The 26,383-nt window shown below is 44.9% G+C and overlaps 1 protein-coding gene across 1 annotated transcript in view; it reads right to left on the reverse strand.

The window, feature by feature from the left end:
* Positions 1 to 241: 241 nt before the first annotated feature.
* foxo3b (forkhead box O3b) overlaps positions 242 to 26,383 on the reverse strand; it is a 42,786-nt gene continuing 16,644 nt past the window's right edge. The window contains exons 2-3 of the mRNA XM_083898778.1: positions 2,145 to 3,610; positions 242 to 1,113 (exon numbers count right to left, since the gene is read on the reverse strand). Coding sequence (XP_083754904.1) covers positions 2,174 to 3,610 — 1,437 coding nt within the window. The 3' untranslated portion in view covers positions 242 to 1,113; positions 2,145 to 2,173. The remainder of the gene's footprint in view (positions 1,114 to 2,144; positions 3,611 to 26,383) is intronic.

The raw sequence follows: 26,383 nt of genomic DNA on the forward strand, positions 1-26,383 counted from the left end.
AACAACAACAACAAAAAAGAAAACAACGATCTAAAAAGTCACGGCTTGCTCTGAGGACAGGATTCAACACTGTTTAACACATAGCACCTGTTATGGTGTGGAAATGTTCACAAACCTAGGACACAGGTATTCATTTTGGCTACATCATATGCTGTGATAAGTGACCTCAAACGGAGGCTAAGAAAACAGAAAAAGACCTACAGTAACCCCACCCGCCCTCCGCCCTTCTTGAACTCTCCACTGCACTGTACAAATATCCACGACAGAGATTTTCCTCCTATATTCTTATTTCATCTTTTTTTTCTCCGTTATTTTTACAGTTAGATATACACAGAAAAAGAATATCAGACTAACTGCTGTAATATAATCCCCCCCTTCGTTATGCTGCAGTTAAAATTCAAGCAATTCATAAGAATTAAACTGGTTGTGCACGATGGTATATTGAGATATTTTCACTTCTAACAGTAGGGGGTGGGAAGTGTACGTTTGTCCGTAATGTGTGTGTGTCTGCGTCATATTGTGAGGCAATTAATGATTAAACAGAAAAAAAATCCCCCCAAAAAAATCAAACACTGAACATTTAAAATCTCTAAGGGAGAACAGAGGGACTTTCTTTTTTTTGACTTCCCAGGAAAACCACTGGATTACACCACATCACTTCTTGATTTTTTTTTTCACTTTACACAGTTTTTTTTTATTATTTTTTTTAAAATCTTCAAAGGGAACATCTGCACCGTGCACTCCTCCCGTCCTCGCTTTAGTCCTTGTATTTCACCTGAAACGTCCTTTTTGATAAGCAGAGTCAAAGGAACATTGCATAACTCGGGAGATTTGTGAGTTTGTTGTGATTGTTTGACGTAGCTTTCCTTTTTCTTCTTCTTCTTCTTCTTCTTATTTTTTATTTTACTGTTGTCGTTTCACAGGCGGCTTTTTGAGGGATTATGTGCAGCATCTCTACAAGTCTGTCAGATTGTTCATAGTTCACCAGTGTGGGGAGCAAAGGTAAAGCTCTCTGTAAACATAGGGTTTTGTATTTCATATTGTGCTGATGGCAGGTTTGGCAAAAAAAGGATGTTGTCTGGCTGATCTTCTCTTGCACCACACAGTTCAGACCTGGGGAGAGAAGGAGATTGGTCAATTATGTCGTAGTCTTTCTACCGTACTGCTGTTGAGCTAAATAGAGTTTCTCTGGATTATCTGACTCATCTGACCACATCACTGTACTGACAGCTAAGAGAGGTAATTTAATCTGCTTAAAGTTTTGTGACAGTACTTTAAAGCTGGATATCACACCATATTGACAATATGCTTTTATGGTTGGACGACTGGTGTAAAGCTATTGGATACGCTCTATGTTGTTAGCTATAGATAAAAAGGATAACATTAGATTCAGACAGAACAGAGGTTGTATTTATGTCTGTTTTAAAAGTGTGAACAGTATAAAGTCTCCCACATTAGAGTACACATAATGTAATAGGTTCTTCACACAGAGCAGCATATTTAAAGGTGCATTATGTAATAAATCTAAAGCAACTGGCCGTAAAAATCCTCCTAATATGTCACAGAGACTCAGGAATAATGTTCATATATCAAACTGAACTCACCAACAACAACAGTACAGACAAAATATTCGCATTAAGAAAAAATATTTTGCAGACTGCAAATCATGTTTATGTTTTGAAATCATGTTTTGGTATGTGGCGCCACCTACTGCTGTCTACCAATCATTGCAGTCAGTAGAGTCGCAGCCGCCGAGCAACCACGGGTTGCCAGTTACGTCAGCAACCTAAAATACCTCTGTATTTTGAATTTGAATGTAGTAACCGTTTTTGGCCACATTCTTACATACGGCACCTTTAAAGGTCTAAAAAGATGTCTAAAAATATATATTTTTTTAAGTGTATAATCACTTTCAATATCGCCTGAAAATCTGTTTGTACTTAAGTTAAGGGTTTTGCTTTGACGAGGCTGCCATCTTTAACTGATGCTCAAATGGACAACTGCATATTTTAAAGCAGGAGATTAAGACGCAAAACTCTTAAACATTTGTTTGGAAATCAAGGTAATTGGTGGAGAAACTTGGCTCGGAGCATCCATGATTCCAACAGTACACCTTAACATGCCCTTCACTCAAGCACTCATACCTGCTCTGCTCCATCCTGGCCCGACCCTCTCAGCCAGGTACCCAGCTCTGCTTGGTGCTAGCAAAGTTTCCAACACCGTTCATGTTGGCCAAAGAGTCAAAGTTAAAGTCCAGGCCGTCTGCGTCCATCAGCTCGTTCCTGATGATGGAGTCCATGTCGCACTCCAGGCTGCTGTTGAACATGTCCAAATCCAGATCTGTGGGGAATCGGTCCTGACAGATCCCTCCGCTGCTGCTAACTGTTCCATTCAGGAAGAGGGACGTGTCGATCTGCATAGAGGATGACCCATTTCCTCCCAGGGGTGAGAGCAAGAGCTGCTGCTTAACATTAGCCAGAGTGTTAGCTTCGTTAGCTAGGTTCAGACCTCCGTTTAAAGATCTCAGGGTGCTTTGGTTGTGGTTGTTACCCTGCAGCAGCTCACCCTGGCTGCCCTGAAGTCCCCCCGTGGTCCCAAAAGTCATCACAGGGTCGTTGCGGAGTATGAGACTACGACGGGAATTCTGGGAAATGACAGCTGCGGCGCTGGCCTGTGACATTAGTGGGTCTGATTGAGTCATCATGACGTCGCTGTGGCTGTGGCTGTCGGAGTTGAGCAGATCCTGTAGTGTCTGGCCGCCGAAGCGAGACATGCTGATGCTGGAGAAGGAGGTCTGCTTGTTCTCCTGGATGGTCTGCATGGGGGACGGACGCAGGGAACCCGTCGTGTGGGGTCCAAATATGGAGTTAGTGAAGCCATTAACTCCACCATTAGAAGGAGGGTTGGTGGGTGGAGAGGAGGCTAAGGACGGCGAGCCAAGCCCGTTGGGTTTGGAGCCAAAACTGAACCCTGAGGAGTCGTTTTGAGAGGACTGGCTGGAAGTGGTTGGCACCAGGTTGATGTTGTCGAGCAGCTCGTCCATTAGCTCATCTGTGAGTCCGTCATTCAGGTTCATTGTGCCTGCCAGATCTGCCAGGCGGGGCAGTTCAGCAGGAACGGCTTTCCCGTTGGTTGTGGCGTTGCCAGGAGACAGCGTTTTGCCAGGGCTGGAGTAGAACATAGGCGAGAGGGGAGGCTCATCATCGGGCACCTCGTCTAACTCGGGGTTGGCCAGAATTGGAGAGAGGCGCCCGCTTAGAGTGCTGGCGTTGGAGTTAGTGCGGGAGCGGAAGTCTGTCCAGGCATCAAGCTCCTCACTGCTGCGTGACGTTGGGCTTCCTGGCCACTTAGAGAGACCTGAAGGACTGTCCCCACTGCCCTCACCAGCTGCAGCAGCTGCAGCTTGCAGGGCTGCCTTCTTCTTAGCGGCGCGGCCACGGGCGGACTTTGTGTACTTGTTGCTGTTGTCCATGGACACCGCGCGGCGGCGAGGAGCCTTCCCGCCCTTTCCTCCCTCGGGGTTGATCATCCACCAGGAACTCTTCCCTGTCCCTTCATTCTGGACTCGAATGAAACGGCTGTGGAGGGAGAGGTTGTGTCGGATGGAGTTCTGTAACACAAGAGAGAGGAAGAGAGGTGGTGAGCAAAATGTGTTCAAAATGCTCTCGAGGTAGTCACTCAAACAATCCCTGTCATTGATATCGATCTGTTGTTTTCCGTCTTCCCTGTTGCCAATGAAACGTTCAATGAATCCTACTACACTGATCCATAAACCACCCACTACCAATTACTCTGCGGCGTCTTTTGCAACTGGTGTGTAGACAGACAAACAAAGCAAAACAAAAAAAGCCTATTGTTTCAGTTGTTCCTCCACTTAATATAGACAGGAACACGGTAATGTGCAGCAGCACTGAATGCTGACGTCTGCATTGTTCCCGCCGCAGCTTTTGTCTTGTGAGAATAAAAGAGAAAGGAGCAGTAGTGGTCTATAATCAGGCCTCTCCTTGATCTTGAATGAGGCCCGTGTTTTGCGTGAGTAGCACGATTTGTTTTTGAATCACGTGTGTGTGTGTGTGTGTGTGTGTGTGTGTGTGTGGCATCTTTGCCGTGTCCTTGCAGATCAAGAGTCCCAAGAGTCTTAATGTGGGGGAACTGGTGAACATGACGGACTAGAAATTGGTATTGGTTTGTCTTGGGGGAGAGACAGAATCATTATAGAACAATAAGTTGGAGTCAATGAGTTTAAGTCATACAATAATTATTAAATTATGTAATAAATCTAAAGCAACTGGCCATAAAATCCTCCTAATATGTCACAGAGACTCAGAAATAATGTTCATATAACAAACTGAACTCACCAACAACAACAGTACAGACAAAATATTTGCATTAAAAAAAATATTGCAGACTGCAAATCATGTTTATGTTTTGAAATCATGTTTTGGCATTGGGCGCCACCTACCGCCGCCTACCAATCATTGCAGTCAGTAGAGTCTCCGAGCAACCACGGGTTGCCAGTTACGTCAGAAAACGAAACCTGACAGACCTCTGTATTTTGAATTTGAATGTAGTAACTGTTTTTGGCCACATTCTTACATATGGCACCTTTAAATCTGGTATAATGGACCTTTAATAGCAGATCTTTGTTAACATGAACAGTTTTTGTTACCAGTAACTTTAACTTAGGGTTCCACTCCAGTCCTATTGTTCAAGTGTAAGAGTAGGTCACACAATACTTGACACTCTAATGCAAGGCTATTCAACTTAAGGCCCGGGGGGTCAGAACCGGCCCTTCAAGCAATTTGGACCGGCCCGCGGCCCATTAACCCATAAATAATGAATGTATTATTAAAAAGCCAATAAAACCGTAGCTTTGCCTAATTCTGGCGCTTTGCGTCAGTTTGTGACACTTTGCGTCCCTTTTTGGCAAATTTGTACGCAGCCTATGTATGTACCTGAATATTTTGCACTATGAGCCAACTGTAGCAGTTGTACCTGAATATTATTGGTACTGTTACTTATATTTCTGCAAAAATAGCCTTTTGTGGCCATTGCACCTTAATGTTGTTTATAGTGTTACCTCTAATTTTGTAAGAGCCAATTGTGACTGTTTATACCCAAATGTTGGTGGTACTGTAACTGTAACCTTTTTGCACCATACGCAAATTGTATTGTACCTGAATGTTGGTGGTTTTGTTAATGACCTTTGACCTTAACATTTTGTATCTATTTGTATCTGTTGACTGTACGGCCCACTGGCTGGACAGCCTTCCGAAAAGCTGGCCCTACGGAAATTTTAGTTGACTAGCCCTGCTGTAACCTGTAAGAAGCAGTTTTTTTTTCCTTTAGTTTATTTACTTTCTGGATGTGTTCCACTACAGTGATTGAAGAATAATTACACCGTATGGTCATTATAGCATCACAGCAAAACAACAGTACTGTCAACCACAAGAAAAAAACACAACACACACACACACACACACACACACACAAGCCTCTCAGGCTGTGCTTCTCGCTCTATATTATATTATACACGACGTAAAGCGTTCGCACATGTTTGCACTTAAGTGATGCATGTGAATCACATAACTGATTAGAGCTACGTTAAAACGACGATGTGAGCCCTGGCTTTGCAGTTAATTTAAGTCTCCACGTTCCAACTTCACGTGATGATTTGTATAAATTACACCCATGCACACGACGTCCATCTGGTCACTCCCAGAAACACACACACACACACACACACTTGCAGCCATCTGGTGACTTAAGATGACGATCATTTCACGGTTCTTATATGACAGGATAATGGAGGCAAACTAATGACACTGAGAGAAATCACTGGATGTCTGTTTGACTGAATTCTTTTGGGGTTTTTTCTTCTTGTTTCTTCCATCTGAAGACCTTGTTGAAATCATTATTTTTACCCAAAACTCCTTCTTTTTCCATACTGCCTAGATTCTTTTCGCACACATCTTCTATTATGAGTCCAGAGGGACTGTGGGGATATGCTATATCCTCTCATATAAACAACCCCAACCACCATCCACAACATGCCAAGCACTTTCCCTTCTCTGTTTTACTGCTATGTATATTTTTACTTCCTAAAAGAAGAAGGGTTCGAACCGAAGAGAGGGCCAACGTTTTCTCATTTTTGTGGGAATCGCTGTATTGTTTTCCATGAAGCGAGTGCCGTCCTTTCCTGGACAACAGTTTAGAGACATTTTGGTCTGGACTGCTGTTATTCTGGTCAGAGGAGGAAAAAAGAGTGGGTTTGAATTGCATTTCTGAGTACTGCGCTGCTATAGACGAAAACAAGTATAATTCCTGGGGTCAAACTGAACCTCTGACCTTATGTAAGTGCCTGTGTGTTTTTTTTGTAGTTATATGGTAATGCTTTTGCAGCTGTAAGGTGTTTTTTTTGTGCTGTGCATTAATAAATCAATAACAAAAAGTTGCACGTAATCATGAAAAAGTGGTTGTATGTGTGTATGTATGTGTGCATGCACGCACGTCTGCGTCCAAGTGCGTGGGTGTGTATTCTATGAAATGAGGTAAGATTAGAAGAGATACCAAGGAGACCAGTGTTTATCCTCTGCCAGCATCTCTTGAGGCATGATGTAATGCTGCTTTATTACAGGCCAGCTCGCTCGCTCTCTCTCTCTCTCTCTCACACACACACACACACACACACACACACACACACACTCTTGCTAAATGTTTCCAGCTGCCAGGATGTAAATAACGGCAGAGGACAGACTTTGTGAAGGGGAAAAAAAACTTCAGAACTTCAGGTGGGATGAATGAGGGCAAAATGAATGGAATGTGCATTTCCTGTAAACATTCCTCTGCCAGAACGTGACAATTTGGCCACGTCCCAATACCTCCCCTAACCCTACATTTTTGCCCTAACCCTACATTTTGCATGTTCATGTGTAGGGGGGAGCAAGAGGCCCTTTTGCCCATATTATCAACCCTCAAAATGTGATGCGGGCTTAAAACTAAGTGGAAGATGAAATTACCCATGATGCTATGCTAATTCAGCCACCCGACGGATTTTTTTCAGCAAAGATGGCGCCACATCTGCCGAGGAACAATGTCGTTTTGCAAATAAACACGTTAGAATGTCGAAATGTGTTGGAATACGTTGGTTTGATATACATCCAGAGGACCGTTGAGCTTTGAACACTAATGTCAGAAAACAACTGACGATTTATGAAAACAGCTAGCTAACGAGCTAACTAGCTGGCTGGCGGCTGTTTGCCGGTGCTTCGGGAGAATAATGCCCGTCATGTAGAGCTGCATGGCGGGCATACGCTCTCGGGGAACTCGGCAGGTAGCCGCTAGCTAGCTAGCTCTGCTACATCTGGGTAGTTTTGTCAGTGTTTTGGATTTGTGTGTACCGGGTTAGGGTTAACCCTAACCCGAATACCCTGGACTTTTCAGAGTTCAATCACATTCGTGATATAGCGTTTATGAGGACGGAGAAAAACAAAACACAGCCAACGCAACAGGCAACACGACACCTCGTTGCGTTCACTACGCTAATTTGGATATAGTGGTGTCCCAATTCCATAGGGAAGCCAGTTGAGGGCACTCAAAACCAAGTGGAAATTTTAAGCGGGAGAAATGGGACGGGGCCTTCATCAGTCCTTCTCCGTCACTTCGTTCTACACTCTCTTTATCCAAGCATCCCTCTGTTCCCTGCGTCAACACAGCCACCTGTTTGATTTGTCTCTTTTTTGTGCTGCTGCTGCTTGTACCCTTCAAACATCAGGCACGATCGCTCTAACGTGATCAAACGGCAATAAAATGTGTGTCGATCCTCCATCTTTCTTGCTCACAAACCCTGTGCTGAATATCCGGCTGATTCAGAAACATCCAAGCACGGCAAACATAATCGACTTCATATTAGGTGTTTGCCTCGCATGCGTCTCTCATGGCGTTTTCCTCCGTGTGAGTGGGAAACTGTATGCTCACTGTAGCTCCTCTGGGGTATTCCCAGAGCCCATTAATAAAAACAGCTCACAGAGACGGCCGTTCTGATTCATAACTCCTACGATGCAACCACACGAGCTAAATAAAACACATATATGCAGCGCTCGCGGTTGAGATCGAGAGCTTTTTCCGAAAGATAATCATGCAGTTCACACGGTCGCCCTTGACCTTATATTCCCCAATGCCATAAATTAACACACAGTTAGTGAGCTAACATTACATTATTATATATTATTATATATTCATCATGATAGAAAAATAAAAAACACATTTAGTTGCACTATAGTGTGCTGCTAAAAGCATAAGCAAAGGTACATTATCATGCAATGATGGAGTATGGCTGAAAACACAAAGAAGAGCCAACTTCTGCTGTCTTTCAGTAGTTTGATGGAATAAGTGCTTCTTGTACTGTATACACACAATGCTCCCTCGGTCGGGTCTGATAGTATTGCTTGACGGAGCCCAAGTATCCGGCATACAAATAACATTCCAGTGTTTCTGTTCAACAACGTGAGAAATCTCACCAGTGAGCTTAAATTAGCTTATGTAATATAAAATAAATGGATACATTTGATTTCTATGACAGTTTTTGGACGCCATTACAAACTCCACTGCTGCTGCTGCTGGTCTACAAAACCAGACAATCATCAATTGTTCGTGAGACCAGTTATCCAGGTTCACCAGGGGTTACATCGCTGAAGCCAACTCGCTCAAAGTAGCCTGACAGAGCTGAACTTGCTTTGTGAGACTGGCCCCAGCTGTGTGTGTGTGTGTGTGTGTGTGAGTGTATTTGTGTGTGTGTGTGTGTGTGTGTGTGTGTGTGTGTGTGTGTGTGTGTGTGTGTGTGTGTGTGTGTGTGTGTGTGTGTGTGTGTGTGTGTGTGTGTGTGTGTGTGTGTGTGTGTGTGTGTGTGTGTGTGCACCAGCTGCAGCCAGAGCTCAGGAACACAGAGGCCTTTTTGTCCATCAGCAACATGTGGGAACAATTAATCACTGTCAGCAACCACGCTAGGAATCCCTCACTCTCCTTTGTCTCATTATTCTGATTGTTGAAGGTGCGTAGGTGGGAACTCGTATGTTTGCCTTCATGTTAACCTAAACGTGGTGGGCGTGGGTACGACGTTTAAAGACGGGCTCTTTTTTTAGGAACGTTTCTCTGAACGTCTGCTGTGTGGGGGAAAACGGAATCGATTTATTTCAACAGCACGCACGTTGTAAACGAGAAGGGATTAACACCGACGGGGTCGCTTCGAAGCAACTTCCTCGGATTGGTGCCTTTGACTGGAAGGAGGCGCTCTAATTGGATGTCGCTGTGCTGGTTTCAGCGGCGGTGATTGGTTGGATGGGAGCTGATCTGCGTAGCTAGGCAGTGCAGAGGAGGGAGGGCCGACTCGCTGCACTGTATTGCAAGTGTGTTTCATCACCCAGCTACAGCGCATATCTGAACTCACCAGGCCCAGTTGCACTTCATCAGGGTCTTTGAGTTTGTGTAAAACAAACATTTTACCAGTCAGTCCACAACTATCCACACACAACTCCCCACTAACCTGCCACAGGAGGGGGGGTAACTATCTACACAAAACTCAGCAAACAGCTCCTCGTGTGCTGTGCTGCAGAAAAGTGCTAGGTCAGAGGGTTACAGTGTCATGGGCTCAGGAGATAGCGGCGGGGTCAAAGGTCATACTGCTCTGAGGGGTTGACGCGCTCACCTCACGCGCCCTAGTCCCTCCCCTTTAACCCGGCTTCACTGCTGTGATTGGACAAACTCTGTGACCTGAGCCTCGCACCTCTGGTGTGCTTAAACACCCACTGGTTTGTGTGCGTGTGTGTGTGTGCGTGTGTGTGTGTGTCCAAACACAACCACACGTTATCAGCCATTATGTAAACCAGCACTAATATGAGTTTTATGTCAACAGTGACCGCCGCTGGGTCAAGCAGACGACTTGCACAACGTGAGTTAGCATTGAAGGCGATGTTGAGCTGTGGTTAGAATAATGCAGTGTGTCAGTGGAGTGTTCTTTTATTAGCGAATGCAAACAGAATTAACAGGTAACAGCGCCGCGTCCCAGCAAAATGAATGACAACCGTAAAATGTAATGAAGGCAAACATCACCGCCTGACAGAGAACACGCTGATCTCTTTTGCCCACAAAAGTGTAATATTTGACATAGTGCCGGGCGCTATGCGCTAACGTTAACGCACAACGCGTTTCCACGACGACACGCCGGAAAAAGACGTGCGTGACGTCACGTTTACGTGCCTCCCGATTATTAAAATGAGTCTCTAAAGTAACGCTAAACTTTAAAAACTGACGCACACATACGCAGTACACAGGTGCGCTGGTTACCGCTCCAGTTTCACTGTAGGCATGCTAACGGCGCTAAAGGAGCTAATACAGCTAACTGAGCTAACTGGTGACACGTACACGTGACGTCACAGGCGTCTTTTTCCGGTGAGTCGTCCTGGAAACACGCCGTGCGTTAGCGTGCGCTAACCTAGTGCCCAGCACTAATTTGACATATCTATGTGTAATATTTCACACAAATGAACTTATTATTGTAAATATGACTGATTCTGTCTGTTTCAATTAAAAAAAAACATACAAAGCCATGAATAATATAGATCATTTAAGATGTGTATAACAATTCTAAACTGACCCAGTAAACAATAAAGCGTCACTTTAGCTACTTTATAAACACATAACTGTTAATATTTACTGGTACACTGTGTCCACAGAATATATATTATTTGTAACTATTCTATTAACAGCACATCCTCCCACTTTTGGACTTTCTATGATTGTACACATTAAATATTTGGGTTTAGTTTCAATTTCACCCTCGAGGAATGTGATAAAAACAAAATTGTGTCAACGGGTGTGTGTGTGTGTAACTATGTAACACACACACACACACACTGAGCTGGATTGGTGCATTTGGAGAAAGGTTGAGCCATTTTAAGAGTTGCGAGGTGTGAGGTAGAGGCCTCAGACAAACAAGCAGGTCCTAGACACGTACGCGACAGTTTATAAATAAACAACCAGCCTGGCTGGTTCTATGCTAACACTGCAGAGAGAGGATGGTTATTTATACTGTGACCCTACACACACACACACACACACACACACACACACACACACACAGACACACACACACACACAGACACACACGCAAACTTGGTCTTGGTTCCAGCAGCCCTGAGCTCTGGACTGCAGATAGAACATTCCATTCTCCCCAATCATATGTGCGTTTCCTGGCCAGTGGCAGGGTGTCTCTCCCAGATTGTGTGTTTAACTTGTATTTATGTGTGTGTGAGTGTGTGTGCTGGACAGGGATCTGGAGCTTGGCAAAAAAAGAATGCTGTTGCACCTCATTCTGATTATATTTCAGCTTTTGCTCCCCCTCTGCTTCTCGTTTTGTGAATAGATCGGTTTTTTCCACGAACGGGAACGCAGTCGAATCGATGACTACTTACGATACCTTATTGAGACCGATGCGTTCTCGACAGATTGGTGTTATTGTTAACAGACAGACATGCTGCGCTCTCTCCAAAAAAACCCGTGACCTCGCCGGATCACGACAAAGCCTGCTCTTGTCATCGCAGAGAGACCTCTGTTTCCATCCGTCTTCCCCTCCCCTTTTTTTTTCTTTGCCGTGGATCCAGCATATCCACTGTTGTGTAAGACCACATGCTGAAACAACTCCTTATTTACTCATTCATCTCCTCCAATCGCTCAGCCTGAGGTGGGGGAGTTGGCCGACCCATCCCACCTCCGAGAGCCAATCAGGGCTCATCGGGTGCAAAAAAAGCAAGACTTTCAGTGGGTCAGCGTGTGTGTTTTTGACGAGCACTCGACTGTCACCTCAGTTCCTATAGAGGCATGAGGCTCACGGTCATGAAGTAAACACACACTCACACTTGGAAGGAGGGTCAGGGGATTGAGAAGCAAGAAACAGCTGGCGGGTTTTCTTTGATTTGGATCCAGAAAAAACAACTACATAAATAATTTCTCCCTCCCCCCCGTTCACGCATGATGTTTGTTATGAGTTTTTTCGGTCCATAAAACATTCCGTGTACATTTTACGAAACGTGCTGTTCGTTTCCAGCTCCGCAGTGTGGGACGTTTATGCTTTTGCTTTGGGGACGACACAGGACATCCCTGCTGGGTTTTATCAACCCGAGTTCCAGGACATAGAGTCCTGAAGCTGCAGAGGAGCGACTCCTGCCAAGAACACACACACACACACACACACCCCCACACACACACACACACACACACACACACACACACACGCACACACTGACAACTGTTACACCTCGGCCAAGACAAAGATTACTGATTCAGACACATGCTGATAAAGATTATACAGCACGGGTCAACTTTTCTGTCATAATATAAATACTTTAATCTCTAACACGACGCTGATGTTTTTCCTCTATGTGCTGTAACCAATAAAAACATTTATGAAATATGGAATAAACTATCCGTCACAGTACGAACACAACCAGAGGGAATAACTTCACGCTGTTCAGTATATTTGGTGATAAAGCGCCGTTGCAGTTGTAGAAGTCGTTTGTTAAAGTATGAAGTACAAAGTAAGATAAAGAAAATCTTGTATTTGTATATGTATTATTACTCTCAAGTGTTTCTCCAGGTTCTCTAGTTTCCTCCCACAGTCCAAAAACATGCAGATTTGGGGATTCAGCAAAGTGGACACTCTAAATTGACTGTAGGTATAAGACTGGATGGTAATTTGTCTCTATTTGTCCCTGTGATGGACTGGTGACCTGTCCAGGTGTGTACCCTGGCCTTTTCACCCTATGTCGGTTTGGATTGGCCTCATCATGTGGAGGATAAAGCGGTAGAAGATGGATGGATGGATGGATGGTGCAAAATCACAACATATATTAAAGGCCACAGTATACTTCTACAACTGCGTACTGCGTTATCCAACTGCGTAACCACGGAGACCCCTCGAGCCTTCATAGTTCCCCGCCGTGGTGCCGGATACGCACTGCAATTTTCCACCCGATCAGCAGGGGTCGCTATGCAAGGTTGTTGTGCTTTTGGCTACAGTGAGCAATGGCGTCCTAGAGAGAAAGACTGTTGTTGTTGTTGTTGTAGCTGAATAACATTGAAACAGTGGCCGTTTCTCACCTGAAATAAATATTTTCTGTGCGAGCACTTTACGCAGGAGTATACACTGGGCTTTGCATTTCACACAATGAGCAAACTCTAGGCATCAGTGGAGATAACAACTCCCCTTTAACTGGAAGAAATCTCTGACCAGACTCAAAGATGTGCAGCCGTCTGCCTCGCCCGGTTGGGGTGAAAGGAAAAAATAAGGGGGCAGAGGAGAGGAGGTGATAAAAAGTGGTCTGGGCTCATCATGCTCGACTGTACCACTAAGAACACAATATACTCACTGCAGTACAGTAGGCCACATTAGACACTACTAGTACTAGGACAACCAGTCCAAAAAGTTAGTCTGGGTTGCGAAAAAGTGCGAGAGAAGAACGTGTTGTTCTTATGAGCGTCATCTCAGGTCAGAGGCTGACTGAGGTTTATCACCTCTGATATCACAATGCACGGTCTTGTGTTTCCACTGAGGAGCAGATTGTGCTCTGCACGGAGAACAAGTCTGCAGCTATAGGGTGAAGTGAGGACAATGAGTAAGTTATGAAAGTTATGCAATATGGAATAGATTTATGGGAAATCTGTGCTCTCGCCTTCTTTTCTGCAGAATTGGACTAAACGACATAGTGTGAGCTACGATAGAAAGATATACTTTGTTCTTTCCTAGTAACACAAATTAACACCTTTTTGTTCATTTCAAATACTACAAATTTGCAGCTTTCCTTAGGAAGAATTTGCATCAAGTTTGGCTCAAATATAACACCACTGAGTTGTATAAGCATGTTCTGCAGCACATGCACAACTTAAACATGGTCTTCTCATAACCCCCCCCCCAGGTGTTTGCTGTAAGAACAAAGCTGCACACACAACACACCACATCACACCACAGCCTCCTCCCATAATGCCTCTGGGATATATTCAGGTCACACCTACAGGACATGGATTAGGTTAGAGAAGGGTCGACTCGTTTTCTATCCGTTGACGTATGCGGTTTAATAACCTCTCAAAACCCTTCAATCGCCTCCGCTGAAGGTGAGCTATGATCTCATCGAGGAGGATTACGCTACGATAATAGCGTCGCGCGCAATCACAACGGCCCGACCATGAACACACGGAATAGACGACAAATCTAGTTGAGCTTGATTGTTTGGAACCAACGACATGTTGCTTCTTGTTTGTTTGTGTGTGTACGTGTGTGTGTGTGTGTGTGTGCGTGAGTTTTGGTGAAGCAGTGGTGTTCACATCTGGTGTGGATTAGTGTCGGGGGGCCTCACTGGTGTTCATGGGGCTCTTCACTCTAATGGTGCTAAAAACAGATACAGTACACACATGCACACACACACGCAGCCCAGAGGCCATTGATTTTTAACATATGTCGTACCGTGACACACACACGTTTTGGCTTTTAGTGCAGTATGTGACGGACATAGTTCCCTTATGCTCTTTCTTTTGCATGCACCAGATGACTCTGCAAGGTGCAGTCTCACCATTAGATGTCACTATTTCTTACAGAGTGGACCTTTAAAAAAAAAAAAACTCCAAATAGTACAAACTACAAATAAATTAGTTTAAAATAATAACCTTTGTTTACAGCCTGTTCCGTCACAGTTTGTGTATCTTGGATTTCATTTCAGATAAAACCATACTCTACATACCCTAAAAATCTAAGGTGCTGGGTTATGTAACGACAAAACTGCAGCTGTTTTTGACATTTTATTTTCAGGATCGACCTGACCTCCGTCTATCTCTGTTTCTCTCAGGTTTGTCAGCTTAACTTGTACGTGCACCGAGAGGCTTTTCTGTCTGTCTGTTTGTTTGTTTGATTGAGTGCGAGTGTGTGTTTACTTGTGTTTGCTGCCTCTTTAGGACATTTCCTGGCAGAAACACTGACCATTGTCGGACCATTTGGAGACCAAAAAGTGGTCCTAATGAGGCAGAACTTCATTTTTTGAGGAATTGGTTTGGAAGTTTAGGGCTAATCTTTGATTTGCGGCATTAACTGGTTATGGTTAGGTTAATGCTTTGTTTAGACTGAACAAATGAATCAAACTCTGTGTATAGTCCTTAAAAGGAAAGCTGCACAAACCTGTGTGTGTGTGTGTGTGTGCCTCACTCTTTGCTGATGTCAGCACTCCCAGGCCTCTGGGTTCTCTTCCTCCTACACACCAGCTGAGCAGCAGGACAGAGAAATGGTGGTGGTGGAGGTTTTTGAGCTCACCCACACTGACACAGTGTGTCTGTGACCTGAGTGTGTGTGTGTGTGTGTTTTAGCACACGGGGCGAGATCTTAACCTTTACAAGGCAAACACCTCACGGCTGAGACCGAAGCACGCACACACACACACATACATACATACTGTTAAAACACACACTAACTGCACAAACACACACACACACACACACACACCTTGGGAGATTTTTCTCCCAGCAACAGCGAGCCTCTTTCCTCTCGACCCTGCCCCTCTCCGAGGAGTCACGTGACTTCCTGCTGTGAGACGAAAGGAAAGAGAGCAGCAGTTTGCCTTCCCTCTTTAATCTTCTCGCTCCTGACCGCTTTCTTCGCATTCGTGCATTTCAAATTCAGTCGGAGGGCAGTTGCAGTTGCAGTTGCAGTTGCGACTTTACAAAAAAAAGTTTACAGTCAGCGGTGACTGCGACACAGCATGGCCACAAAGCATGTTTCCTGGAGATAGAGCTCCCAGACGCCAAAGTCTTTCTAACAGCAGTGGGACATAAATCATGAAATCCAACAGCTGGAACTCCTCCACTCTGCCCTCACTTGATCTCCTCCCTTGTCACCCTCACTTTCCTCCCTAAACACCTCTCTCTACTCTCTCCGTGTTACATCATGTGATTTTACTCTGATTACACGACTGCATGGGAGCTTTTGTATGCGTGTGTGTGTACATGCATGAGCAGGCGCTTAGCTTTTGTTTATACAAGCCTTCGTGTGTGTGTGTGCTAAGCTTATTAATCGATGACAAAGGGGATGATGATGACAATGACATCGTCACCGTGCCAAATTTGGTTCTGCTGCTTCAACTCAAACCGGCACGTCCACCTTCTGCTTTGTTTCAGCCCCGCGTACGATAAACGCCGTCGCGTTTTGTTGCTTTTCTTTACCGTTGTTTTATCATAAATTGAGCAGCAGATTATTTGTTTTTTCTCCCCCCACCCCCCTCTGTGTATGTGTGCGTGGTTGTTTGAGACGGTGCATGAACCCTGAACAGAGACTTTAAAAAGCACAGATGTGGGAGGGCCTCGCTGAGCAGCGTCTAACAATTGCCCAGATTGTTTGGTTTTTGGAGCTCTTCTAACTTCACTTCCTCTGTTACGTCCCTCTGTGAAAGCACAGAAAGGTGCAGTTTTTGCAGTTTGTGTGACAATTCTGCTGTTTTAGATCAAAATAAGAGGACGACCCACTTAACCCTTTAAAGTACGCACCAAGAAAAAAGCAAAGGAAAAATTATTTCCTTGCATTTTTTTTTTTACTTATGATAACAATAACGACAATCAATATTTATTCATTCTATTTCTTTTTTTTTTTTTTATTAAACCCTACAGTATTTCAGATACAGGCCTCTACCAAACGGTTGAGACGTCTGTTCATAATAAACCTGGTTTGCATAATTCATAAAGTACAACATTCAGAACAAGTCACATTAAGTGTTAGTGAGTTCAGCTTGATGCATTTTTCAATGACATATAGTGACTTAAAGTGTGGTCGACCAAATGGTTGAGTAGTACCTTAAAGGCTTAATTCAATCATACTACTCGTTAATGGAACTTTTTGTTATTTAGAATTAATGTGCATTTGATTTGCAAATATACACCGTAGGCCAAAGTGATCCTCTTCTTCATATTTGTCCATTTAATTTCCTACGCAGGATATGTCGATTATTTATCATTATGCACAAGAAAGTCGTCATTATTTTTCATCCTGGCTTAATTCCACACACACACACACACACACACACACACACACACACACACACACACACACACACACACACACACACACACACACACACACACACACACACACACACACCTCGTGTCTGTCTGCGCTGCTTGAAGCAAACTTCCATGGTGACTCCTCTGGAATTTCATTAGCAGGAGTTCAGGCCGACTGTACATAGTTAGCAAGTCCTGGTATTTACATTGGTGCAAGTGCAGCGTGAGCTTAAATGCCCCCCCCCCCATGCTATACGGGGGTTATTTGGGGGTACGAATATGGGCACCAGGCCCCGGTTAACCCCCGAGCAGAGTGGGTTCAGTGGGGACACGAGAGGCCCGTCCTCCTCTTCCCCCCCCACACTTTTGTCTTTGTCCTGCTTCTCTCAGGCGCTCGCGGCTTAGTGCTTGCGCGACAATACGCGCAGACACACAAACGCACTTACTAATGTTCAGGTCAGGCTGGTATTTCCTTACACCCACTAGCATGTTGTACACACACACACACACATACATTAACACACATACACACACACTGTCAAGTGAACACTGGCCCCCTAATGAATCACAGTGTCCCCTCCCCACAACGTCACCTCACCCTCCCTGCAGTCAAACTCTTTTTTCCCACATGCAGCACTCTGTATTTATGTTACCCTGCTATTAATAGACCACTGGCAACCACACAGCTACCCCTTCTGTATTCAATGTGTGTATACAGTGTGAATTTGGGGATGTTTTTTCCTTATTCAGCCGCTGTCATTTTTACATTTCTATTTTAAAAGGGTTCCTTATTTTGAAATGCATGCGTGTGTGCGCGTTTGCATGACAGGAAACAGCGGTGCAGGTAATCGGCTCATCTGAGCAGCATTATCCAGCTTGTGACATCAGCGCACTCCCCCTGACCCTCACCTGGAGAGGAAAACCCCAGGCGAGCACGTCTGCATGGACATTTAAAGCTGCAGTGTGCAACTTTGTTGCCGATGACGCTATCGCGCCATCTTGTTACGTTTATTTGGATGGTGTTTCCTTCATCTGAGAGCAGGCTCTGTCACGCAATACTATCAGACACGGCTGAGGGAGCGTTTGTTTGGATACACCAGCAGCACAGAGCGCTTGTTTTTCAGTCATACTTGTTTGCCACTGTCTCCCTTTACTCGCTCATTGTTGCTGCTGCGTCCATCTAATTATTTCCTGTTTACACTGCGAACACAGGAAATGATTTGTATACCGAGTTATGTGGCGCTCATCGGCATTGTGGGAACTTTTCTTGACAACGTAAAGAACATGCACACTTTTTGACCTTTTTGACGGAGGCTTCAGCGTGATGGATGGAGATGTACGGCGGAGTTAGAAGGAAAGAAGGGCGTAGTTGTTGCCTTATCTCTTTAATCTACAGTACAGGCTCATGAATGAGTCTCTATCCTCTGATTTAAAGTCCCTCCTCCCATTCCTCATTTCTTTTCTCCTCTCTCATTACTTGTCAGTCCCTCGCAGCTCCCCTCCTTTTGTGCCGATTATTTTCCTTCTTTTCTCCTGTTTTGTCCGGTTCCCCCTCTCGCTCCGACACTCTCGCATTCAACCGTTTCTGTATTTTCGCTGTCATCTCCCACTCCTTTCTCTGCCGCTCTGAAAGGTCCTTTCTAAGTCAACTGACTGCACAAGAGAGCTGTATGGTGGCACAGTTGGCTGCAGGCCAGAGCTCTGCTCTCTGCCTCTTTCTCCCTCGCTGTGTCGGTGAGCAGCATTTGCAATCGCTCGAGCTGCTGCCCTCCCCCCCCAAACTCTCATCTTACCACCATCTCTTTTTGTCCCCCCCCACTCCTCTACTTTGTTTTCTCCGCGAAGGCTCGATGTGTGAGATCTCGAATGCTCACATGGTCGCTTTCACACACATGTGTGTACATTGTGAGGCGAGGAGTATAGAGCTCTGAGGCTCAGCGCTCGTTTTTTTTTGAAAGAGGTGTGTCTGTAATTCTTTGGAGCTTGTGTGTGATCGGAGGAGAAGAAGAAAGGACGAGTGGAGGCAGAAAGAGGAAGACAGAAGGAGAGTGGAGGCAGCCTTTTCAAAACAAGTTGGCCTATTTTTAATAGTAGGCTTCCACATGCGAATACAAACACATCACAGTGACTCTGACTGAAAACATCAGCTCAGGGCTGAGTGACAGCACTTTGACACGAGCAAACACACACACACACACAAATGCAAGTACCGTAACAACATCACATAGATTCAGACGCTCAATCTACAAAGAGGAATGATGACGAGAGAGAGATGACTGATGATAAGTCAAAAACTTCATCATCAAAGAACCTGCAGCCCGTGCAAGAAAAAGTGCGACGTCAAAGCAAAACACAAACTTGTGACTTTTGCCACACTTGAACTAAGTTGCTGACCGTGCCCCAGTCACGGCGGTGGCGTAACTAATCAGTCGCTCGGTCGGTTTGCCGCGATCACGAGATCGAGGAGGAAGAAAGAGCTGAGCTGGCAATAGCTGTCCGTCTTCATGTTGTTGTAACTGTAACTGTAGACGTCTTAGATAACTGCTGTCTCTGTGATGTGTATCATATCCGTGCGACTTGCTGTCTTGTGTGACGCCATGGAATGAAGTGAAGCATGTGAAGTTTCGGGTTGTGTCTGATGTGTCATTTCCAGTGGAATTCAGCCTTGTAATCTGCCATTGTGGTGCAAAATGATCAGATCGGCGTATTTGAACTTTAGAGATACTTGTGGGTGGATTTTAGACTTGGGACTCCCTATTTATACCCTATTTCTCCAAGTTAACCTAGTTCCCTGGTGTCCTAATGAACATGTCTGTGACATGCTTTGGTCAAAATACCATAAGGATGAAGCAGCACAGCAGTTCAATCACCCTGCCAAAACAGCCCTGTTCCGAACGCTCGCTTTTGAGTGCCTGTCTCTTTAAATGCAAATGAGACACAGGAAACTACGTCAGCGTCGCTGAGGCTCCGGCAGCTAACAGCAGTTAGCATTTGGAAAAGCCATCATTTGCCGACTCTCGCCGGCCCATTGCCGTCATATATAAAATGTATCCACTGGACACGTAAATCCTCTGAGGCTGGAAGTTTGTGTAGAACTCTGTGCTGCACTATGCAGACAAGAATAGAACACAGATTTTGCATAATATGTCCCCTTTAAGTTAAAAAATATACAGCCTAGAAGAGCATCAGAACATCTGAAGTAATTAGCACATGGACCAGCTGAGGGCACTTTGAACACACCTTGAATATCTTCGAAGGAATAGCATAATATGGTGTATTATGTAATAAATCTAAAGCAACTGGCCATAAAATCCTCCTAATATGTCACAGAGACTCAGGAATAATATTCATATAACAAACTGAACTCACCAACAACAACAGCACAGACAAAATATTTGCATTAAAAAAAATCTTTTACAGACTGCAAATCATGTTTATGTTTTGAAATCATGTTTTGGCATGTGGCGCCACCTACCGCCGTCTACCAATCATTGCAGTCAGTAGAGTCTCAGCTGCCGAGCAACCACGGGTTGCCAGTTACGTCAGAAAACGAAACCTAAAAGACCTCTGTATTTTGAATTTGAATGTAGTAACCATGGCCACATTCTTACATATGGCACATTTAAATTAGGTTTTTGAATTAATCTCGATCTCTAATGCTACTTCAAAAATAATAAAACTAGAAAGTACATGGCATACACCAACATGTCTGAGTATGCTAATGTAGTACTACTTTACACTAAAGTCTTTCCAGCATCTGCATCACGAGACTCAGAGTAAGCCGGTCCACAATGTGTGTGTGTGTGCACCTATTGTTGTTTTTCATTCAGTTTACCCAGAGTGCCCTGGAGTAAAAAAAAAAAAAAGCCTGCCGTATGTCTGCTGTGCTATTCCACAAAAAGTGGGTCAGCGGCTGGCTGAGTAAGAGAGTAAAGTCAGGATAAATTCACCCACTGTGTGAATGTGTGTGTGTGTGTGTGTGTTTGCATGATTGTGGGTGGGTGGATAGAAGTCACTTGCATCCGCCGTGAGTTCAAAGCTGGGGCAGAGTCAGAAGAGGACGGAGATGAAAAAAAAAGAAGAAAAAAGGAAATGGCATTGAGTTGAGGTGTCAGAAATGTATTTCACCTAATGTGGAAATCTACGATACATCACGTGCTGCTGTAGAAAAAAAACGATGGGTTCATCATAAAAGCAGAAGAAGGGCTGCAGAAAACACACAAACTGCGGTGGGGGGGGGGGGGGGTTAATGTGAGGCATGCAGACAGACAAGGGTGCAGAGGGAGTAGTAAAGTGAAGTGTACAAGACTTTATTTTGTCTGCATTTCCCAGTCTGCATGTCTGGGTTATACTTCTATGGGCAACGCCTAAGGAGCGCCACTTATGGGGGGGGGGGGGGGTTTGTGTGCACTTAGTGTAGAGTCAGCACTGTGGAAGAATTTAGGTTAATGTGAATTATTCAATGGTGCAGCCTTGTACTGCCACGCTGAGCAGGCGGGGACGAGCGTATTTAACGCTTTAAAAGCTAGGATATCTAACGGCGTGATTTGGGTTCACTGTTGCCCACAAAGTCATAACCCCCCCCCCCCCCCGGGGTAGGATTAGATAACCAAAACCATCCTCTCATTTGTCATTTGTGGCTCGGTCCTCTGTGATCGGCGTCCATGTGGCTCTTCGCTTGGAAAGCCAAACGCATGCACAAGGTTTGAAATAGAAGAGCTTAAGCCAGCCTCCCAATCTGTCTCCCTTATTATATCTCTCTCTCCATTCCAATCTCTTTTCATGATACTCCACGTTTCACTCTCTCCGTCTTTTCCCATGTTTACGCAGTTGTCTGTGTCTGAGACACTGTACTAGAGCGCAACAGGGCACTACAAGTGAAATCCTTACCTTCCCCCCACCAACACTTTGGAGCCCGCTTCCTTCTCCTCCCCCTCGCCTCCTCAACTTCCCTTCCTCTTTCAACCTCCCTGCTTTATTCCCTCTTTCCTCTCCTGCCTCGAGTGTATCTGGGGTTTGAAATTTTGGAACGAGGCCAATTAACACAACAGCCGGTTCACCCAAACCCGAGGTGGTGGAGGAGGAGGAGGAGGAGGAGGAGGAAGAGGAGGGGAGCGGAGCTACATCGCTACACACTGACCTACATACACTTCCACCCAGCTGATTGAATCCTACGTCGGGGGGGCCCTGTGGCCAATCGCGAGCGAGGGGGTGGAGAGCCAGCCAGCCAATGGCGTCGGCCGCTTGCCGTGGAGCTCTTGCACTGTCTCCGTACAGTTTTCAGTAATCACACGAAGTCAGGGAGAGAGAGAGAGACGGAGAGAGGAAGGGTGAGGTTTTTTGACGGATGAGAGTCACAGAAAAGACAGAGGGTGAGGTGGAGAGACTAATGGATATGAAGGTGATGGTTGTAAATACACAGCACTTGCTTCCTTGTTTGTTCTCACACCTGCACACAAATGAAGCCTAGAGAGTGGATTACCGCCCCTATATTTGTCCTTGCTCCTTTCTCCATCCAAATCTCCAGCCACACAGCAATGTCAGTAGTGACACTGTTTTAAAGCTGCTGTTTCCTCACTCGCGATTTGATGGTTTCCACATTTTTTTTTTTACTTGATCTTGAACTCGGGTTTTATGGCTCGCATGGAAGCTGTTCAAACCCCCGGCAATTATCGTGCACCTCGTGACACGAAGAACGGTAGCTGCTGAACCTCATCATCCTGTAATAAAGAAGGAGGCTGCGTTTGAGTTTTTCTCTCCATTGTCGTTGCACGATTTACTGCCGAGGTCTGTGACCGACACTGACGGGGCGAGAAAACCCTGAACCCTGTTTAAACACACCATTTTCACCCGAACACGAACACACACACACACACACACACACACACCTTTGATCGCATGATGCCACCACATGGTGGATGAGGGCATCCTTGGCAACAAGAGAAACGGAAAGTTCAATCTGCTGCCAACTAACACAGGAGGCTACAGGAGGACAAAAAAAAAAAACCCTTACATAAGCGTCCATATTTACATGCAACATTTATATTTGTGTTTCATTCCCAAGTCGTTCCACATGGCTCTGTGCCGTCACTGTGCTACGAGGGGCAAAAGAGAGAAGGGAAGGAAAACGTCTCTCAAAAAGCAAGACAATAAAAAAAAAAAGCTTAGAAAAACAAGCAGAAGGAAAAAAAGAGGGGTGGTGGGGAGGTGCAGGGAGGCAGCGAGAGGCACACTAACCTATATTTAAAGAGATGGAGGCTTATATAGCTCCCACAAGCGAGCTAACACTTTGGAAATGATGGATTATGGTAAGGAGAGAATACAAAAAGACTATGATATAGTGCCCCGGGAGGACAAAATGGGATTTGAATCATTGGGTGTGCACAGACAAACACATTTTAAACACTCACACTCATGTTACACCACATAATGTGCAAACATACAAAAAAAAAAAAAAACCCTCTCCCATAGCAGATTTGCATCTGCTTCACACATCCTGGAGCACATGCGCATGCAAAAAAACCCTCGCTGTACATTAATCAGACTAAAAGCTTTTCAACCACACGGACGGTGATGTCACCGTGCAGCTGATAATCAACTACCTATTCCCCAGAGGACGCAGCGGTCAGCGCGGGTCTGTCTCACACTGGAGGTCCGTGCACGCCTCCCAAAGATAACCTCTGTTTCAGATGTGAGCTGGAGCCTTTCGGGGGGGGGGTGATGGGTGTTCATGAATAATGCACAGGTTGACTCGAGTACTCGAGTGCTCATATGAAAATGTATTCCTGACCAATATTGACCTGTCTACTTGAAACAAAAAAAAAAAAAAAAATACGATCAGCACTCAATCCCCTAAGCTCTCTCTAGAGTGAGGGATCTGGGATAATTATTGTGAAAGTCGGTGTATGTGCTGTCGTTGTGACCCTCCTGTCTGAGTGCAGCGTCGTCGCAGAGCGTTTTCACGGCGAGACAAGTGGCAGGACCACATTCCGGAATGTTGTACTGTAGGTAGAGTGTGAAAAGGGTGAATGTTTGAGCACTCCTTCAAGTCGTCCCTTTCTTCAACACTTCTTCTTCCAGCCGTGATTTTCTGCAACTTTCTCAAACTGGTAGCCGTTCAGTGCGAGTTATGTAATGTGCATATGCAAGAGCCGTTTATTTGAATCGCGTGCAAGGAAAACGTCTAAAACACGCAGGGCAGTGGAGGAATTTACAGAACGACTAATCCCTGACTCTTCAGGGATTCTGCTCTGAAGTTGGTCGTTAGTTTGGAATTTCACAACTGTTTAGATGCCGTGTAAGACGCCGCGTTACATTTTTTGCTGCTAAATTCTGCGATTGAGTCCGTGTTTTCCTACATACGTGCGTAGTTGCACAGTTTAGTTGGCGGTTAAGTTAATTTAAAATATGCAAAAACTTCAGATCTAAAAGACTAAAAGGCTCCAAAAGGATGTGAGTTACCATGATATATCAACAGTTGTTTTTGTCCGACCATATTGCAGTGCTTTAGGGTGGATTTCTTTTCTTTTTTCCCTCCCTTTAATTACCACTCTAACTACCTCTGTGTAGCGTGTAGAGTCTTTTAAATGCTGTGCAACAGGGTGGGACAGCAGCAGCAGCAGCAGCAGCAGCAGCAGCAGCAGCAGCAGCAGCAGCAGCAGCAGCAGCAGCAGCAGCAGCAGCAGCAGCAGCAGCAGCAGCAGCAGCAGCAGCAGCAGCAGCAGCAGCAGCAGCAGCAGCACATACTCGCTCCACTCTCCGGCCAGATCACGAGCTCCACACTGTACGTACCCCTCCCCCACAACCACGCACCATAATATGCTGAGGGAATGACAGGAGAAAAAGGAGGGAAACTGAGGAGGAGTAGTAATAGTATTAGGAGGAGGAGGAGTGAAGCAGGAGGTGAGGGGCCTACTTTCTTTCTATCAACTTTTGCTCTCTCTCACAAGCTTTAAGTCCGGCTGACCTGAAGGCCTCTGGGGGGGAGTGGCCAGGGCTTTCCCTTTGCATTAGTTGCCCTGCCCCCCCTGCATACAGTATTATACACACACACACACACACACACACACACACACACACACACACACACACACACACACACACACACACACACACACACACACACGTGTGGCCATGCAGTCACAGTGAGCACAAAAGCTTTACTATATCAGGGCCCCCTTCACATTCACGCCTAGGGCAGAGCATAGAAAAAAAAAAAAAAAAAGCACACTACACGTTGTCACCCTGACTGTGTGCAGCTTGCAGTGTGCACGTCTACAAATGTAGAAATATATACACTACCGTTCAAAAGTTTGGCGTCACCTACGCAATTGTGTTGTTTTTGTGCGTTTTTCCATTAAAAAGTCACACTTTTATTCATCAAAAGAGTTGCAAAATGAATAGAAAATATCGTCAAGACATTGACAAGATTAGAAATAATGATTTTTAGTCAAAAATAATAACTTCGGTTACCCTCAAAGGGCCAGATGTAACTGTCGTATAGAATAAATGTAACTAAATGTAACCAAATATAATGTAAAATAAAGGTAACTACTCCGTAACATATTGTTAAATAACTTTCTGTATTTACTAGTTATTCAATTTCACTCGTCGCATGATGCATATACAATGATACACTGTGATATAGTGGCGGTGACGTCAACGCAATAGCCATGCATTGTGGGAAATGTAGTTTATGGTCAACGCACGCCTTAAAGCAGCATAGACCTATTTTAACACAGATTTTTAAGACCAATTAATCACTCGCGGGCCACATAAAATGGCGTGGCGGACCACATCTGGCCCCCGGGGCCTTGAGTTTGACACATGTGGTTTAGAGTGTATTACTGATTCATTTAATGTTGGATTCATTGGAAAAAAAGTGTGTTTCCTTCAAAAAATAAGGGCATTTTTAAGTGACCCCAAACTGGTAGTGTATACTGTATATACACATTGTTTATTTACATCAGTGCGTACTTCTTTCCCTCCCGTTGTGTACATGTGCGATTAAGTGTGTATTTGCCATTCTGTCCTTAACACAGAGCCATTTTGAGACCCTCTAGGTGCAGAGGTCAGAGTCTCTGGGTTTCAGTTTCTCTCCTCATCAGCGCTCAGGGATGAAACGATTGATGGACAGATGGCTCGCTGGTTAGGACGTGGGAAAAGGAGGATGAGTTACTTAAATGTAGAGAGGAATACACCGAGTGTATGGAAGATGAAGTTGTGATTTTCTAAGACACACAAAGAGGAGGAGGAGGGCTCTGAGTCTGGGTTAGAGCAGTGCACACATGTGCCTCGG

This window comes from Microchirus variegatus, assembly GCF_963457635.1.
Source record: "Microchirus variegatus genome assembly, chromosome: 12".
NCBI classification, from domain to species: Eukaryota; Metazoa; Chordata; class Actinopteri; order Pleuronectiformes; family Soleidae; genus Microchirus; species Microchirus variegatus.